At 40.0% G+C, this 19,846-nt stretch overlaps 2 protein-coding genes across 7 annotated transcripts in view; one reads left to right on the top strand and one right to left on the bottom strand.

The window, feature by feature from the left end:
• Nucleotides 1-19,846, top strand: part of LOC123876161 (myb/SANT-like DNA-binding domain-containing protein 3) — a 268,506-nt gene that overhangs the window by 98,029 nt on the left and 150,631 nt on the right. The gene's annotated exons all lie outside the window — the stretch shown is intronic.
• Nucleotides 858-19,846, bottom strand: part of LOC123876145 (brain tumor protein) — a 235,012-nt gene continuing 216,023 nt past the window's right edge. For all 6 annotated transcript variants that reach the window (XM_045922301.1, XM_045922303.1, XM_045922300.1 and 3 more), the window contains one exon: nucleotides 858-6,457. In XM_045922301.1, coding sequence (XP_045778257.1) covers nucleotides 3,901-6,438 — 2,538 coding nt within the window. In that variant the 5' untranslated portion in view covers nucleotides 6,439-6,457 and the 3' untranslated portion in view covers nucleotides 858-3,900. The remainder of the gene's footprint in view (nucleotides 6,458-19,846) is intronic.

The raw sequence follows: 19,846 nt of genomic DNA, 5'->3' as shown, positions 1-19,846 counted from the left end.
ACACACACGCTCCTTGGACCTATCACCACTCGCAGGTTTGTGCTAAAGAACCTCTACCCACAGTACCCCTAGCACGAGTTGTTGGTCTTCGAAAACGAACTTCGATATAGTTCCTCAATACACCTACAGACAGCGTCCCTACCGAAAATTTTAATAGATAAGAATGGAATTTTAAATAAAAGTTTTAGCTAGATCGCTCACCGCGACTTTTTGCAGCGATACTGTAGCGATGCGTCGCTGGCCCCTGTACCTTTGCTCCATTCTGTATCGCTATTGTCGCGATTCAGAATCACGTTCAAAACACGCGTGGCTGTATCGCTACAAAAAGTCGCCGCGGGCGATGTTTCTTAGGTTCATAGTACTCTGACATTGAGTCACGAAAATCATCTAAGATATCGTGATATGCGAACTCGTTCTAGGGGTACAGTTGACCCTTAAAGTATTTATAAAACTGAAGCTATTAACAAAAGAAATCTGCGCAAGAAGTGAAGTGAAAGATCTTTATAGAAAATGCTTTAAAATTTGAATATTAAGGCACAGACTGTTTTAGGCGTTCAATCGAAAGATTCATTAGCACAAACTTTTCGTCTAATAAGTCAGTCAAAACTAATTTAGAGCAATTCTAAAATAGTCGTGACCAAAATGCTACGCTACTCGGGCAAATAAAAATAAATAAAATAAAACACACAATATAACTGCAATGAACTGGTATTATTATAAAAAAGCAATTATACAACAAAAATAATTCAAAACAAAACGACGTACATTAATTTAAAGAACAATTGTTTATACAAATAATTAAAAAAATATAATAGTTATAACAACAAACATCGACAAAATATATTTAAAGAGAAAACATGTTTCAATTTTAATCAGTCATCAAGATTTAGAAATGCAATTTTAAGAATGAATTGTTTTTCATAATATAAAGAACTCATACTACTAATCATATTATGCAAAAAGGTAATCGTATGAACATAATCAAACAAACTTTACAGAAAACCTCTCACCTACCCACAGGCAAGTAACTAATTACTGTATTAATCGATAAAAACAAAATAAATGGGATTACAGGTAATAAAAAACGAACGGAGCAGTTGTCATATTTGCACATCCTTATATAGAATTTCGATACACTACACTATAGGTACTTAATATAAATATAATACGGTGAAAGTTTTCAGTTAAGTAGAAGCGTATGTTTTGACCAAAATTGTACCATTCGTTCAAATCAAACCATTGCAAATTTTGACGAATGACATTTTGGGTTGTAAATTCTAAGTAATCAGCCCCGATGGTTCAAGCGTAACATCAGATTCTGAGGGGGATGAAGCCGCTACCGTCGCACGATCTGATGAGAATCGTACGACCATTTCCGTATTGAAACTGGACTTAAACGCAACTCTCACCCAAACAATCTGAAGTGAAGCAGACATTGCGAAGGCAAAAAAAAATCAACTATTACACAGCTTACAAAAATTTACTATCACAGTAGATTAAGTGAAATACAACGTTTTATCCGATCTTACGAAAGACAATAATTTACTAGGAACAGGGCAGTCTATACATAAAATCATTGGCGATTCATCACTGAAATTTGGATACTAAGGACTGGACAATAAATTCTACTTCACCTAATCTAACGGTTGTACTGATGAATTATATTTGCGATCGAAGCCAAGTCGGTACGACGAGCAATCTGAAGCACCGTAGGTTGCAAAATACAAAAGAATATAAATCATTAAGAGAGTTCTTAAACGTCCAACGGCTAGCGCAAGTAATCAGTGACTCTACATAAACGATACTATTTATGTTAGGTCAAAAATACAGTTACAATAAATTTATAGATCATTATTAGATAAATTTCATTGAATCGTTATCGGAAATTACCTTGCACTAACAATTATAAACGGTGAAAATATCGAAGAGTATCGGTTTGATTAACTTATGATTAAATTGAATAAATCAGCAGATTATGGTACATATTTACAAACAACACTAAATATCACTTAATAAATCACAACATGGTTTTATGGCACATGTTACGCAGGTATTGCAAACGAACAAATGGCGCCGACAGCTGCGGCCGCTACTGACGTGGCTTCAATACACGTTCCGTATAAATATATAAAAAATGAGATACTTTAATTAAGAGCATAGGAATATCACCAAAATGTAACGCATAAACTAAATGATAAACTTATGCAGATCGATAATTAAGAAAGGATCTCTCCGATCCCGAATCACGGATCGTGTCAGATCTCTTTATTGTCATATAGATTCAGCAAATAAAAAATACTTAAATCATTAAAAACTAAAAAAAAAATCAAATCTAATGAAATCAAACTAAAATAATTCTTCTAACACACTCAAACACACTGTAATGTAATTAAAAAAATAATAATAATAGCGTAATATTCATAAAATACACAGAAAGTAAACGTTACACATGCACCGTATAATACTAATGCTACAAAAATAAAGTTGTTTCCATATAAAAATATCTTACCAGAATAACAAATTGTATATTTATTTTGTATACCGAGCAAGCTATAATACTCTAATAAGTAGCAAAACACAACGAGCGAAACCGCACGGTGCTCTAACGTCTTAGAATCTCAGAAAAAAAATATCAGTAATAAAGCCTAGCGAGACGATCATTTGCTAAAGTGCTCTACTAGTCACTACAGTGTCCAATTACTAGTAAAAAAAAAAACATTGAAATACTTACTTAAGATTTGTATAAAAACGAACAATATTAATTATTATTATTATAATCAACCAAAAGTTCTAATTGTTAAAATTAAACAACGTAATCGAGGAATTTATGTATCCGTGGGCTCTCAGTGACTAGGCGGTAATGACGTCAACGGTCGAGATAATCCGAGAATAAAACTACAACTTCGCTATTCGTTAGTCTAAAATGCTTTATAATACTCAAGGTTATCTTAGTCAAAAGACCGGCGTAACTCAAACTCGTGGAAACTGATTGAGGGTTAAAACATTTCCGATCACCCGCGTGATGCTGAATGTAATTCGGTTTCGCGCCCAACGATTAGTGTCGTAGCACTATCGCTGAGCCTGCCTAAGGAACGCCGCAGTCAACTTTGTCATTGATAAAACCCCTAACATCACATATCCCTAATAATTTTGTAACTACATCAAAAGGGGTAGTAACTAAAGATTGTCCATATTAGCTCAATCAATTTAACACTTACCTAATAATAATGTAACAACTTCTTACTTAGTTTCATAATCATGTTTCCATCGACACAGAATAAGTGCTAATCAAAAACAGGAAGTGCCATTGTGCCGAAGAATTTCCTTACAACTAACAACAATACCGCTCGATGCTCTCTTATTACAATAAAATCACACGCTTAACGCCTAACAATTTTTAAGTAATAATAGTTAAAATATTGGTCCAACAAATGGGCTAAATAATACAAACGCCCTTAATATTCATCCCTAATTTAACGATGTGGGATATGAAAAAATATTATTCAATAGATTAAAAAATGATAAGGGTCGAGAACCTTTCGCTTTACTGGATCGAGCCAACGGAATAATCTCTACTCTTCAAATAGGTACTCATATAACAATGTCAATACTACAACTAATCTCATTACAGTTTCGTTAAGACATTACGTTTGGATTTCGCGCCGAGACACGACAGACTTCCCCGTCCCGTCGAGTTACCGATCACATCGAGACAGCCGCAATCATCGCACCACTCGCACCAAACCTTATAGTTCCGTTTGTCATCGAGTCATCACTTCACCTAGTTCCAAATTGACACGGTTCAAATATCGTTTTAGGAAGTTATTTACGCTTTTGAGTGTCGATTTTTGGCTTATAGTTCGTCGGTCATTCCGATCTCCTGTGATCCGCTCGGGAGGCTCACATGCCTATGGGCGGGACTTGCACGTAGCGATAGATGTAGAGCCTGTAGTCTTTGCTGGCCAGCACGACGGAGCCGTCGTCCATCAGCGCCACGTCGAAGCATTGCGCGTGCTTCACCTTGCTCTCTAGCGCCGACACCAGCTGCCCGTCTTGCGTGAATATCGTCAGGTTGAAGTTGTTGTGATTGTCCGCAATGAGAATATCTCCGGCGGCGTTGATCCCTACGCCGATGGGATAGTTGGTGACGCCCTCGCCGCCGATCTGGCGTAAATAGATACCCTCGTAGTTGAACACTTTGACACAGTGCGCACGATTGTCACTAATGAAGATCTCCTGTTTATCGTTAACCACGACTCCGTTGGGGAACTCGAGGTGTTTTGAGCAGCCGAACTTCTGTAGAACGTTGCCGACTTGGTCGAAGATGATGACGCGCATAACTTTGCATTCCACGACAACGATTCGCCCTTTGTTGTCCACCGTTACTCCACGCGGATGTTGCAGAATGTTCGCGCCGAATTTCCTCACAAATTGACCGTACTGGTTGTAAATCTGTATCTGGTGCGTCGGTGATCTTTCCGTCACTATGATGTCGCCCGAAGTGCGCACGACGGCAACTCTGTTCGGATATAGGAGCTGACCGTCACGTTTTCCACATTCACCGAATTGAAATTTGAAGCGCCCTTCTTTGTCGAATATCTGTATTCTATGATTGTTTGTGTCGGCAACGATGATATCATTTTGAGCATTGACGGCAACTCCGCTGGGTTCTGTAAATTGGCCCTCCATTACACCGAATTCGCCAAATTTGCAGTGATAAATCATCTTTTGTCGTTTTATTTGAGACTTTGGAGGGAAAATGGCAGTGGAAATCAATTTGTTCGTCAAGTCGAGAATGGGATCAGAGTGTGCGGCACTAGTGAGCGAATAGGGATCTGTGGTCGCGGGTGGGAAGAGGGAATCGCATCCACCATTCGACCATTTCTCGTAAGGGTTTATTCCGTTTAAATTAATGTCTCCAATGGCTGTAGAGAATGGGCCGAGGGTACTTGGATTATTAAATCTCTTCGATATGATGTTCGAATCGAACGGAGATGTCGATTGGCTAGCCGGGCCGAGTAATCCATTAGAATAGGGGCGATCCAGTACGCCGTTGAGTCCTGTGGGGAGATGAATTCCGCCGTTCAGACTCCCAGAACTTCCATTAACGCTGCTACTGCTCGAGGACGACCCGCCGTTCAAAAGAGAGCCATTTGTTGGACGCGCAATAGGCGGTTGTTTAGTGGGTCCAACGTTCGCTTCAGAACTGGAGCGTACATATCCAAATGTGTTTCTCACACCGACTTGTATCGCTTGGTAGTTTGAGACGAATTCAAGTTCACACGCAGTTTGGACGCTCTGTTCTGGATTGGTGCTCATCAAGGATTGCAGTTTTGTGTCTAGTAATTTTCTGAACATCAGAACCTCAGCAATGTTTGCACATTTTGTCAATCTCTCCACGAAGTCGCACGTCTGGTAAATTTTATCAACCGTCTCTTGGGCCTTCTGCCCGACCACGGTCAGGGCTATTTGTTTCGTGGAGAACACACTCTCGAGCTCTTTGAGTAACTCTTGTTTGCGCTCTTCTAGCATAGAGCGGTAGAATTGGAAAGTGTCATTTATTTCGTTTTGAGCTTTGTGGTATTGTACCTGTAATTTGCCCGCGGAATGCTCGACAGTTTTAACAACATGCCTTATTTCTGTTGCTCGGGTTTTAGCTTCATTGACCGCCTGTTGCATTAGTTCCAGTTGTTTAGGACCAGCGTCTGATAGATGTTCGCAGTCGTGCAAGGCGGCAGGATGTTCGATGATTGTACATTCTTTGCATACTGGCACTGAGCATGTGCGGCAGAAGTATTTGACGATATCGCTTTTGTGTCTGGGGCAGAACGAGGTCTTGTCCCCGCTGGCGGAGAGCGCAGATGCAAGCATACCTTTATCGTCTTTTAGGTCTGTGAAGGCGAGCACGCGGTGGCCTTCGAAGCAGTGCATGAATTGGTGTGCCATGACGCAGTTGGGGCAGAGGAAGTTGGCGCAGTCGACACAGCGCGCGACGGCGTCGGATTCCTTGGACTTGCAGCCGGTGCAGCGGGCTGACGGCGAGCTGGTCTGGCGCGCTGTGGGGAGGAGGTCGGCGTCCTGCTCTACAGCAGCGGCGATGACGAGGTTGGTCAACAGTCCGGGCACACCGGCGTGCGGCAGTTGACTGTCCACGCGACAAGTGACGCAGGTGACTTTGTCGGGGTGGGTCTGCTCTCTCTCTAGGCACCCACGGCAGAATGTGTGGAAACAGTTGAGTACTTTGGGGTCGACGAATGTCTCTCGGCAGATCGCGCAGGTGGTGTCGAGTCCGTCGAACTCGCGGAGGTCACATACGGCGGAGTCGCTCGCAGGGGGCGAGGAACCGCTCAAAGTCAGGGGCGATAAGGAGCCACGCTCCAGCGAACCTATAGAGTTGGCACCGGGCAGCGACTCAAGGGACGGGGTGCGTGAGGCCATCTTCAGGAAACCGGCATCCCTGGAAAGAGGAAAAAGTTATGGTTAAACTTCGTCACATATTATCACCAAAAATTCATTTATAAACTAATCAGGGGCATGGATCTATTTAACTGTCATATCTGTTAGCAAGTAAGCGTCATTCTACTCATACTGCATATAACTGATTACAAGATTTGATTGAGTCAGCGATAACTTAGGTAATTCATCTAGTATAATTAATTAAGTAGGTAAAATCACCGATACTATAAATAACACCGGACATCATCATAACGAGGCAATGTTTTCACGCGAAACATCTCAATATGAGTCAGAAGGATATGATACCATTACGCTACACGCTCCACAACATATTACAGCATATATCTATTTATATACGGTGAGGAAATAAGTAATATTTCGACGTGGATAGTTTCCTCGCGTTAAGGAAAAATGGGTACCTAAAGATACTGAGAGCGAAGGCGGGAAATATACGGACATAAGAGCCGTATTTTAGCTTAATATCCTGTATGTCATAATATTGGAATGTATAAGGATTACATTTTTATAACGCTTTTTTCTTGGTTTTGTGTTTTTACTTTTTACCCTAACAAAAGTTTTTGGTTCTTATAATATAGAAAACAAAAATGAAAAGCAAATAATCTTAGCCCTAAGGGGCTAAATTAGGGTTTAAATCATCAAAAATTCTTTCTTAGCGGGTGTTTACGTCATAATAGCTATCTGCATACCAAATTTTAGCCCGAACCGTCCAGTAAATTGAGCTGTGCGTTGATAAATCAGTCAGTCAGTCAGTACCTTTACCTTTTACATATTTAGATAAGATAAAGTGTGTGTATTTATGTAGAAAAATACATTTTTGCCGTGTACAATGCCTTGAAGACGTTCGAATATCGCGTAAAAGATATCGTGTGACGTAACATGTTGCAAGAATCACATTTCCCTAAGGTTGGCTTCTCATGAACCATGATACATGAAGTCTGCCCGCAATGCCTCTCATGAGAGCGTGAGAAACGGATCTAACTTAGTAAAAAACCGATTTACTTGATTCAAAATGAATTCCGTGGAGGTTCAGGCATACATGGACTGGATTGGATTAGACCTGATAATTTTTAGGGTCCGGTACCCGGAGGATTCCAATATCTGAGCTTCCGCTGTCCGTCCATCTGTCTGTCAGCAGGCATCTCAAGAACCGTAATACGTAGAGTTGAAATTTGATTAAATTCCCCTTCACCTGGCAGCAATTTCGTCATTGCGATCTCACTTGATGGTAAGTGATGATATAGTCTAAGGCGGTAGCGGGTTAACTTGGAAGGGGTGTGACAGTTTTTATTACACCCATAATAACCCTTATCGGTTTTTATTTATTTTTTATTCTGATATAAGTTAGCGCTTGACTGCGATGTCACCTAATGGTAAGTGATGATGCAATCTAAATTGGAAGTGAGCTAACTTTGAAGGGGTATGGCAGTTTCTACACAGCATTCGCATCGGCATGCTAAATCGATTGGCGGCACGACTTTGCCGGTACGGTGGTAACTAGCCACGGCCGTAGCCTTCCACCAGACAAATCTGAACCTGATTGGTCTGCTGAACAAATCTCCGAATATCTCTACTGGATAGCGGGCCTTACTACTCTCAAAAATGGATGTCTCTAAGCTCGGTTCATATTATCACACGCCGTGGGAAGCCACCGTAACATGTTGCGAGGATCATATTTCTCTCTAAACGGAAGTCAGTTGTATCTCCGAGCGGTAATATTTCAAAAGACTCGAGATTATGTTCCAACATTAGAAGTACTACGAATTTTACTTGTGTGGATTTTTCTGATATTCTTTCTATTCCATTTAAATGCATTATTAGGATTGCCAACTTCTTTTTTTTTTAATCTTGATTTTTGGGAGTTTTTTCCATTTGGAAAATGCCACTCCGTAAGGCCACATTATATACTTAACAACTTATTTGCGTAAGGCCTTCTTGTACAGCCGTAACAGTGCCCTAGCCTCATCCGACAGAGGTTGGGATAGGGCACCGTTACAGCCGCCGACCTGGCGAAGAATGGGGAATCTATTGCATATCTCCCATCTCTCCGCCTCGTTCCGCACACATTCCGCCAATACATGGTGTACTGCCAACTTCTTATTACTTACTAGACGATGCCCGCGACTTCGTCGGCGTGGATTTAGGTTTTTCAAAATCCCGTGGGACCTCTGATTTTCCGGGATAACAAGTAGCCTATGTGCTAATCCTGGATATTATCTATCTCCATTCCGAATTTCAGCCAAATCCGACCAGTAGTTTTTGCGTGAAGGAGTTACATACACACACACGCACACGCAGGCGCACACGCCCACACCCACGCTCACGCCCACGAAAAATCTGATAACCGTGAATTTGCGGTTCATCACAAAAAAATTAATTTGTACTTTCAATTTTCAAAGTAAGATAACTATACCAAGTGGGTATCATATTGAAGGGGTCTTCACCTGCACATTCTAAAACAGATTTATACTTATTTTTATGCATAATAGATTTTGATTTACCGTGCAATATGTCGGAAAAATACCCGAGTACGGAACCCTCAGTGCGCGAGTATGACTCGCACTTGGCCGGTTTTTACTATTGTATATTTATCACTATCTATCGGCAGTACGCAGGTACTTACTATTTACTTTTTTTTTGTGTTGGTGTAATAATAATAAAGGAATATTTCGTTCATTCATTATCCTAGTCGAATTAAATACAGCTCACGTAACACGCAGTTGGGAGTAGGAACTGGAGTCTCACAGAATGTTATTAATGTGTTGCGTGAACCCCCGCACGGTCGGACCCCATAAAACGAGGCGCTAGGGTAGAACCCATCTCAACGTGGAATATCGATTCACCTTCCCATTGAAGAGGGTCTGTTTCTAGCGATCGTAGTAAATAAACGTAAATATCTCGAGTATTACGAGTTACTAACCTTCCGGCTTATTCTGTAAGGTAAATAGGAACGTTCTATTTTCACTAAAATCATCATCACGATTAACCCATCGCCGACCCACTACTGAGTACAGGTCTCGTCTCAGAATCAGAAAGAATTAGGCCATAGGCATGCAGATAGCTACTATGACGTGAGCATCCGTTAAGAAAGGATTTTCGAAAATTTTAATCCTTAAAGGGTTTAATAGGGATTTGAAATGTAGTGCAGTCCACGCGGAAGAAGGCGAAGTTGTTTATAAAAACTGTTTTAGAAACAGAATCTACGTGTTTCTGAAACAGTTGAAGTTGTCGAGCTTAATGGGAACTATTTATTTATTTTTAGTTTTCATGTACCAAAATTGTAGTTACAAAGTAATAATAAATTAAGTTACATTGAGAATGCTTAAAATTCAAAATTCAAAATATTTTTATTCAATTAGACAAGTTCTTTTGAATCGTCAAAAGCATCTACCACTGGTTCGGAATGCCTTTCCTACCGAGAAGAACCAGCAAGAAACTCGGCGGTTGCTCTTTTAAAGATCTTATCTCTAAACAGAGATTTCTTCCAGCTTCCCGTTCAAGGTTGTGAGTAAGGCGTATTAATATGTGGAATAGGTCTATACGTGTTAGGTACATGAATCACATCTAGAAACAAATAGAAAAACTCCCGCTATATGATTATAGTTCGATGCACTTTAGGGCACGGTTGCTAGGCAACAGGGCGCCTATTGAGGGGATGCTCGAATTAGGGTGAGGGTGTATATATTTGGTACTGTTTGGAAGGGGAGATATTATATTAGCGAGGTGAATGGCCGGCGCTCGAGGTAACTTTTATTTATTCTATCCTATTTTCCAAACATGCACCTATGATGATCCATCCAGTGATGCTGATATCATAGTTAAAACATGAATATTTTTATGAGAGAGTTGCGGGTTTGTCTCCCGGGCAGGATAGTTGGCCTAAAAAACAATATTTCAATCTAAATATATACTAGTGTAAATAAAAAATTTATAACACCCCCGACAAGTAAAGGTTACAGTAACTAGAAAAGAGCTGATAACTTTCAAACGGCTGAACCGATTTTCTCGGATTATAGCTAAGAACACTCTCGATCAAGCCACCTTTCAAACAAAAAAAAAACTAAATTAAAATCGGTTCATTAGGAGCTACGATGCCATAGACAGATACACAGATACACACGTTAAACTTATAACACCCATCTTTTTGGGTTGGGGGTTAAAAAGGCGGCTTCTTCTTGTCCCTTATCACGTTATGTAGGGTCGGCACAACATGTCTTTTTCTTCCACTCACTTCTGTAATATGTCAACGCATTTTCCACTCCTATTACACACATATCCTCTTTCACGCAATCCATCCAACTTTTCTTTGGTCTTCCTCTCCTCTTTTTCCTTCTGCATGCATATTTAACATTATATTTATATGTTTATATATTTATATTTAAATATAAATATAATGTTAAATATTTCTTCTAGTGGCATGATCTTCTTCCCTCCTTAATATGCCCATATCATGCCTACAATCTAGGATACAAAAGCACCATCTATTAGAAGATATTAGGCTGGTTTCACAGTGACGCTTACCGTCCGCGCGGGTGGTAAGCGCGGTGGTCGAATTGCCGTCAGCGCGGGCCATCCGCGCGACTATGTAACGATCCAAGAGACGCAAAGCTCGTGGCCCGCGACGCTTACCAACCGCGCTGGCGAAAGCGTCACTGTAAAACCACAGTAGTAGGTACTACTCAGTACTTACGTATGAAACTTCGTGAGTATTCAGGGAAGGTAATTCTCATGTAGGTAGGTACGTCTTATTTACATACATCGAACTGGAAACACCTAACAATATATCACGGAGGCCTATCCGTCTAACTCCGGACGGGTTGCAAGTTTGCCAGAAAGGCAATAGTCTAGGGTTGTCAGTTAATAATGTAGTGCATAGCAAATATTACATTATCAGGCTTGCGATTATTACTATAGAATGTTTTTTTTCTTTTTATAAAAGAATATTACCCATGTTAATTATCTATACTAATCTATACTAATAAATAAAATTGGAGTGTCTGTCTGTAATTTCGAAATAACTACCTCATATTAAGCTCATATGGTTATTTGAACGATACCATAACTGAATCACACGTTTTTAAAATTTTTGTCTGTCTGTCTGTCTGTTTGAAAAGGCTAATCTTTGGAACGGCTGAACCGATTTTGACGGGACTTTCACAGGCAAGTAGAGGATTGACCAGGGCGTAAAATAGGCTACTTTTTTAACCGACTTTTAAAAAGGGAGTTGTGTTTTTCTACCTATGTACACCGAAATCTCCGAGATTTCTGAACCGATTTGCGTCATTTCTTTTTTAATCGATAGAGGAACTTTGCGACATTGTTTCATAAAAAATTTGGAGTCCAACTCCTCAATCCTGATGCTGCAGGGGATTTGACCAATCCACGCGGGCGAAGCTGCGGGCATCAGCTAGTGACTAATATTTCCCTTCCCCTCCAAGTAAGCGAAAAGCTTGTCCTAGGAGTGGGTACGACAAGCTACTCTTTTAGATTTTCTTCAAAATGGAAAACGGATGTATGGATAATGGATATAGTATGGAATGCATGGCTAAAATATTTAAAGGCTAATTGATTTAAAAATAAAGGTTAAATGTGGCATGAAGGGACGCAAGATGCTTATTTATCAGTTGAAACAAGTCCTTAGATAAAAGGTATTTATATTTTAAAATAGACTAGATGATGGCGGTGACATTGCCCGAGTTTTTTGCAAAACTGTTCTTGTTATTTTGCTATAGTCTGCTATGTTGAGAATTTTTATTTTATTTTTATTCACTATAGGTAAGCGCTTGACCACAATCACACCTGATGGAAAGTGATGATGTGGTCTAAGATGGGACGCGTTTACCTAGAAGGTGCCTATTTACTCTTGTTTTACAGATACCCGGATTGTACCCGGAATCTGCTATAATAGTAATCTGGTATTTAGAGAATCTGGTATTTATTAATCATTTCTAAAAATACGCTTGAATGGGTCCGACTATAGCAGCGTGGTCAGGGCTCGGTTATTCAAATTAATTTTATTATTTTGCCTTACCAGAAAGTGGCAAACTGGCAACCCTAGCTGTTATAGGGTACGTGATAGATGCAAGCCCCGCAATGCATTACTCGAGGGCAGTGACGGCCCGATTGAGCCGTGCGTTAATGCATACGGAATGCCCAATGCGCAACGTATACCTAACACTATTACTACATTATGTACATGTATGATGGCTGAGCTCTAGCACAGTTCACGACAGCTCATAAACTAGTAACAAAACCTCGGGGCTTAACCTTTTTTTTTTTTTTCTTTAAATCTGGCTTTACTCTGATTAGCCAATGTCAAGTTTGTAGTTATTTTCAAGTTATTGAATCTATACAAGTATGGACTCCGTCTGCGCCGGTACCCGCCGACATACGCGCGGCGCCCCTTTAGAGCGCTTCCCAGTCATGTCCACCACCAAAAAACACCAACTAACACAAAACATCCACTCTTAACAAAAAAAAACCTCCAAACAAGCACAGCACGCGCGCCAGCATACGCCATCACAGACGGAGTCCCGGCTTAACCTTACAAATGTAAGCTATAAAACGACTAGGTGTATGATATGGTTAATGGCCGATTCACACCAATTGCGTATGCAGCACGTGCACGTGACACGTGCGTAGTGACGCGCGTGAACCCATAGACGTAACTGTACGCATTACTTCTCGGTGAACATTCATGCCACGCAAGTGGTATGCCATGTTTCATACAGTTCCATACATTACAACGCAATGGTGCGCGCTAGTCTACGCTTACGCAGCCTGTGTGAACGAGCTCTTAAATCTTTGATTTCACTCGTCCCTCGTGCTAAAATCCATACTAATATTATAAATGCGAAAGTGTGTCGGTCTGTCTGCTACGTTTTTACGCCCCCACCACTGAGCCGATTTTAATGAAATTTGGTGCAGACTTGGGATATATCCCGGGGAAGGACATAGACTACTTTTTATCCCGAAAAATTAAAGAGTTCCTACGGGATTTAAAAAAATCGAAATCCACGCGGGCGAAGCCGCGGGCATCCTCTAGTACCTAATATTTGACAGATGTCGATTTAGGATCAAACCGACAGCTTCCTCACTCTAGTTCACTGTCTATAATAGGCTTTGACTTTGCTCATACTTAAGACACCTTTAAAACGAGACACCGTTATATCGCTGACCTAATGGCTCGTTTCGTTTCGTGAGTTGGACAAAGCGACGCACTGATTATTACCTATATGCTTGACCTGAAGGTAGGCAATGCATCGCTGGTTGGCATAAGTTCGGTCCCGTTGCTAGTAATGAACTCGCCTGCCACTATCGTCATCTAAATCAGCCTTAACATAAAATTATCTTAACAGGGCTCTCTCCGTCAGTCGTTTCATACAATCGTAGTTCCAATTTCATTTGAAAATTAAGCAATCAAAGTCCATGAAATTTTGCAGACATACATATATTCTAGAAACTAATATCTGTGTCTGTGGTGTTTTAGATTTTTCTAAAAATATGTAGTTTTAAAGTTACAGGGGCTCAAAGATTTGTATGAAAATTTTTAAGACCGCGTAACTTTGAAACCGAATATTTTAACAGAAATCTGGAAAACCACAGACATAGATATTAGTTTTTAGAATATGTCTGCAAAATTTCATGGACTTTGGTTGCTTAATATTCAAATGAAATTGGAACTACGATTGTATGAAACGAGTGACGGAGAGAGCCCTCTTAAACGGCATGACATATACAATATCTAGTGTACCTCGCATTAATGGTCACAATCAATACAATAACACAAACTACGGTGAACAATGCCCTGGAATTATCTGTGCTATAGCTATATGCGAGGATCGACTCTATACATGATAACTATAAAGGTGATAATGGCGTGCGTTTTCTAATGGCCATTAGCTATGTTCCAAGCTTTGTCTACGTGGCAATTTATTGTGTAGTCATGTTTGGGCTACACACGAGATTTAAGGACGGACAACTAAAATTGCTTGCCTGGCTGAGGGAAATGCTCAACATTTTCAAATTGTTCAAGTGCATGTTTCTCAACCTGGGCGTTTGTTAAAGGTAAAGGGGACCGCAATCCATTCAAAAAATAAGAACTGTGTACAAACGATTACTTTATAAAACGAATGAATTTTAATGTAGTGGTACTTTATTTATTTTTAATTCAGATACAAGTTAGCCCTTAACTACAATCGCACCTGGTGGTAAGTGATGATGAATTAGTCTAAGATGGAAGCGGGTTAACCTGGAAGAGGTATGGCAGATTTCTACACGGCATCGTACCGGATCGCTAAATCGCTAGGCGGTAGGGTGGTAACGAGCCACGGCCGAAGCCTCCCACCAGACAACACACAGAATCATACAGACAGACAAGTGCGATTTACACAATACACACGCGATAATTTATACTTGTTATGCGCGATTTTGCGTTTTTTTTTATTGGAGACCCCCACTTTTTTGGATGTAACATCCGTCTGGTCGGTTTTGTTTCGTATAAAACGTAGCCTATGTCACCCGGCCCAATAACGAATCGATTGACACTTCATTCATCGAAATCGGCTCAGTAGTTTAGGCGCTACGGTGGAACACACATACACGCAAACCCACATACATAGACTGCTATAATCATAAGCCTTTTAGACTTTGTCGTGGTCGGGTAAAAAAGGCTGGGAATTGTAGCTTCAGCACAATAAACAGATCCTGTTTAAAGTACCAGGGACACACAGACGCACAGGAAAGTGCTAAAGTAAGGAAAGGAAACCCAATTTAAGTCGCTCGTTCGGATCGGCTCGTACCTCAGGCGACGACAATTGCGAAAATTGTGCCCCATTGTTGTTCGGCAAATCTGCCAAGGTGCTTTGTTGACGTGGGAATAGAGAGAATGGAAACGCGCTGTGTTAACTCGGAAGTTTTGAGAGTAATCGCGAGTAACTTTGATTACTTTATATTTTAGAGGCGTTGGTTCTACTTTACGTTATTTCGTAACTAGCTGATGCCCGCGACTTCGTTCGCGTGGATGTAGGTTTTTTAAAAATCCCGTGGGAACTCTTATATTTTCCGGGATAAAAAGTAACCTATGTGCTAATCCAGAGTATAATCTATATCCATTCTAAATTTCAGCTCAATCCGTCCAGTAGATTTTGCGTGAAGGAGTAACAAACACACACACACACACGCACACACACACGTACAAACTTTCGCCTTTATAATATTATATAGTGTGATGTACAAGAAACAATAGGCGCATCTAGCACTACTCACATTATAAATGCGAAAGTGTTTGTTTGTTGGTTTGTCCTTCAATCACGCAGCAAAAAAACGATGGATTGAATTAATTTTTTACATGGATATAGGCCACTTTTTATCCCAGAAAAGCAAAGTTTTCCCACGGGATTTCAACGAACGAGGGACGAAAATTCAGACAAAAAGGAACTAACTTAAGATAAGTTCCACGTGTGATATCTAAGTATATAATTTTACAGTGCAACTAGGAATTACTAAACTGAGTACTAAATTTCGCGTTTTGATAGGTTTTGTATAGCAGATCCGTCGAATTTATTCGTCAGTTAAAGTTAAACTAGTTAACATGAAATATTTGAACAACCGTTCGCCTAAAATGTAAACGCTACAAAAATGACAGCCATACATTTACTCTAAAAGTGCCGCGGTGTAAGTTGCTTACGTTTTATGTTCCACGAGTGAATACTGAATATAAATTGTGTATATTATTATACAGAAAGACTGACTGACCTTTACCCGACTTACAATAAAGAAGAAAACTCCAAGTTTACAAGCGAAACTTTGCGAGCGCATTCCCTCAGGAGCTCGCAAAAGCCGACACAGACCCGTGTCAACACAGCAAACTTGCCCCGATTTCCCCTTACCAAGCTCCTGGGGGAAAAACGGGCTTGGAATTTTCAGCAATTGTTAACACGTCCAGCGGAGTTATATCCGTGTACGGCGATAGTTGTTCTGCTGGGACCACATTAATTGCTATCGGGCCGAAGCAGATTACGGGACCCCCGAAAGGTTTCCGAACTGTTGTAAATCAGAAGTGGGATTAAACGAAAATGAACTTTGAATCTCGGGCTTTAGGGTGTTAAATCCCTCTGGGAGCGAATTCGGCAATTGAAAGAGCGCCGAATTTCAAGCTGCCAACGAATTGTGGTCATCCCAAAGACGTGAAGGGAGCAAGTAGCAGTATTTCAGGGTAACATATACTAATTTCTTTCCATTACTTATTTTGGAAAATAAAATTGGATCCCCGCTACGCCCGTTCGAGGGTGGAACAAATAATGATAATGAACAAATGGATTTTCTTAGTTAACTCTCGAAATGTATTTTCTGGGGCTCTTTATTGATGATCCGGGTTCCATCTAGTTTATTAAACGAATAATAAAATGGAAATAACAAGTATAGGTTTCAATATTGTAAAGGTAAGACCAGACTGAACTTTGTATAGAAAAAAGGGCAGTCCTCAACTAAAATAGTGTCATATCCAAAAGAACCATATGTTCAGGACGCTGTTAGCCGTGGGAGAAATGATAAGCATTAAACCCCGAACGTATGGGCATTTATTAAACAAATCTTTGAACTTATATGCTATTACAAAGCCACTGAGTTTTAGCGTGCACTATCGTGTAGGCGGCGCCATCTATTATGGAACGGATTAACTATTAACATTTCTATGTTCCATTTAATAGTCATATCAGTATATAGTAAATTGGACATACCGCCCGCCAAGGACTAAATAGTCCTTCAAAATACGAGTTAATTAAAATAAGACATTATTTTTCTCGAGGGAGTCCAAAACATAAAATTAAGTACAACTAGTGAATTTAACAATTAGTGATTTAACTTCACAAAAGATCAAAAACTCCTGACCTAAATTGCTGACTCCTCCATCTTTAACTCTAAACTATTTTAATGATATGTAAACAATAACAATGAGCTATAAACGATGAAATCTAAAATTTTATGGTTATTTTAATAACAGAAAGCCTATTCCAAAACAACAACAAAGTTGAGGGACTATCTAAACATACTTAACTATGGAATTAAAACTAAACATTACAAAAGCAGATTCCTTAAAACTATACAAATAATCATTGTGCGGCAATGAAGCATTATCGGAATGATACAAGCTTTGAAGTTGGACGTTGAATTGTGGGATCCTTACGACGAAAAAGTGTCCGCCAGTATAACTTTATCCATCCCGAGATGGACGTCTGCTACCCTGCCTTAAAGTCATATAGTAGGGGTTAACTTGTCTCTTTGCGTTTAAACCACACTTCAACGCCAAAGTTGTACGTTTCACTTGTAACTTTGGATCAAAATAATCCCTAACCGTCTTGTACATTGAGTACTCACGAAACTGAGATTTAATATCCTTTGCGTAAGTTGCCGTGGACGCAAATGACTCATCTAGGTTTGCTCTTACTTATAATCAGGTGTCGTTAACAATAATTCACTGATTCGCAATATTCCACCTTTGTCCAAAAGTGATAAAGGGTGAGTTATTTGCTCCTTTTTTGGCTTTGCTGAAAGTTTACTGAATAAGTCCGCTTGTTGCTTTGGGATACAGCTTGAAAGTGACTATTTTTCCTTTTTTCTCAGTTAATGCAAGCTATTGGCTGATGGTTTATCTGAACAAAATAGGATTGATTACATCCATGAAGGTAAGTCGAGTTTACTTACATTCATGATTTTAGAGACTTTGTAGAGATACTTAAAATTCCAGCGATAATAATCTTCTCAGCGTTCATCCGGTACTTTGTTACCCCAATCAAGCCCAGTCAACCACAATATCTGCATTAATTCTTGGAGCTAATGTTATAGTACACGTGGTGATCCAGCTTCATAGAATAATTGCGGCGGTTCCAGGTAAGTCCTAAATTTTTCGTAATAACATCTTCCTTTCCTTTATTTCCTTTTGACGCTTCTACTAATTCTGACTCATTAATTATCCATTTTTGCAATATAAAAGCTTTCTTTCCTAGTAAAAGATTTAATTGTTCATAAACTTTAACTACCTCAGTTTCAGATTGACAACAGTCGCTCAGGTTAATTGAGAAATCTGTTTTGGCTCTGTCTACAGCTCGAGAGAAGAGGCTTCGTGCATTATCTGCGACATTTTGCAGAACCTTGACTGCTAAGTACGGTGCACATAATCGCCCGAATATGACTCTTGGCCATCTACAGTCTTTAATTTCAGAATCGTTACTGTCTAGTGGCACTATGCCTTGATAGACTAAATGTTTCCTTGCAATTCTGATGATGCATGCAGTAAGGCATATGAGGTAAACGCACACGCGCCGAATTATGTGCTGAAGCTTTGGACGCAATGTAAGTCCGTCCATAAGACGTTTATTGAGCGACACATCATTATCACTACGATTGTCCGCACTTAGCTCGACTCTATTGGTTCGACTCTTATCTCCATATCTCCCGACTGTGTCAACGGAACTAGACTGCTCTCTAGGTCTAGTTGCATTCAATTGTTTTTCAGCTGCTTTCCTATCAGACCTACTTGAGACCTGTTCTCTCGTCCAATTAATTTTTGAATCGACCGTGGCATGCATATTCAAAATTTTGTTGTTACGGTTTGAATTCTCCTTGCCACCTACCTGACCCGACAGTACCCATCCGAGGTAAGTATCCTGCACAATTATTGATTCCTTCGGATGTTTTATTAACCCTTGTTTCAGAATACTGGAATATACATCGGCGCCTAGTAAAATGTCTATTTCATTAGGAGAATTATACTGTGGGTCAGCTAGTACCAGTTCATTTAAATCTGCCCAATATGGCATAATGAATTTTCTTTCAGGTAATAATGAGGTAACCTTGTTTAAAACGTGAGCCTTTATCTGCAATTTAAAGGTTGGATCATGAAGTGACTGAATATTGAGCATAACTACGTACTTAGAAATTACGTTATGATGACCGCCACCTAGCCCTGATACGGAACTATTTTCAGCAATCTTATCTAAGCGTAAAAGTTGAGCAGCGGCTTCCGAGATAAAAGATGCTTGAGATCCTTGGTCTAGTAGAGCTCTCATTACTTGTGGATGATTATGATTTTGGGACTCAACTTTTATTAACGCAGTAGGCAATAAGGTTTGGTAGTGCATTTGTCCCATAGCAAAATGGGAAGCAATATTATTGGCCTCATTCGTCGGACAAACTTCTTCTTCACTTTCTTGGGTTTGCTCATCATCTTCGTCAGTCTTCGTCGCCTCCGTGGCAACTGCCACTGTATACAAACTGGCGTTTCTATGGAGAAGCGTGTGGTGTCTCTTCTTGCAAATACGGCAGGTTGTTGGTACACGGCAAGTTTTTTCTGTATGATTAACACCCAGGCAGT

Source organism: Maniola jurtina, chromosome 21 (assembly GCF_905333055.1).
Source record: "Maniola jurtina chromosome 21, ilManJurt1.1, whole genome shotgun sequence".
Taxonomy (NCBI): domain Eukaryota; kingdom Metazoa; phylum Arthropoda; class Insecta; order Lepidoptera; family Nymphalidae; genus Maniola; species Maniola jurtina.
The sequence above is the reverse complement of the archived record's forward strand: the minus strand, read 5'-3'. Positions and strand labels throughout refer to the sequence as shown.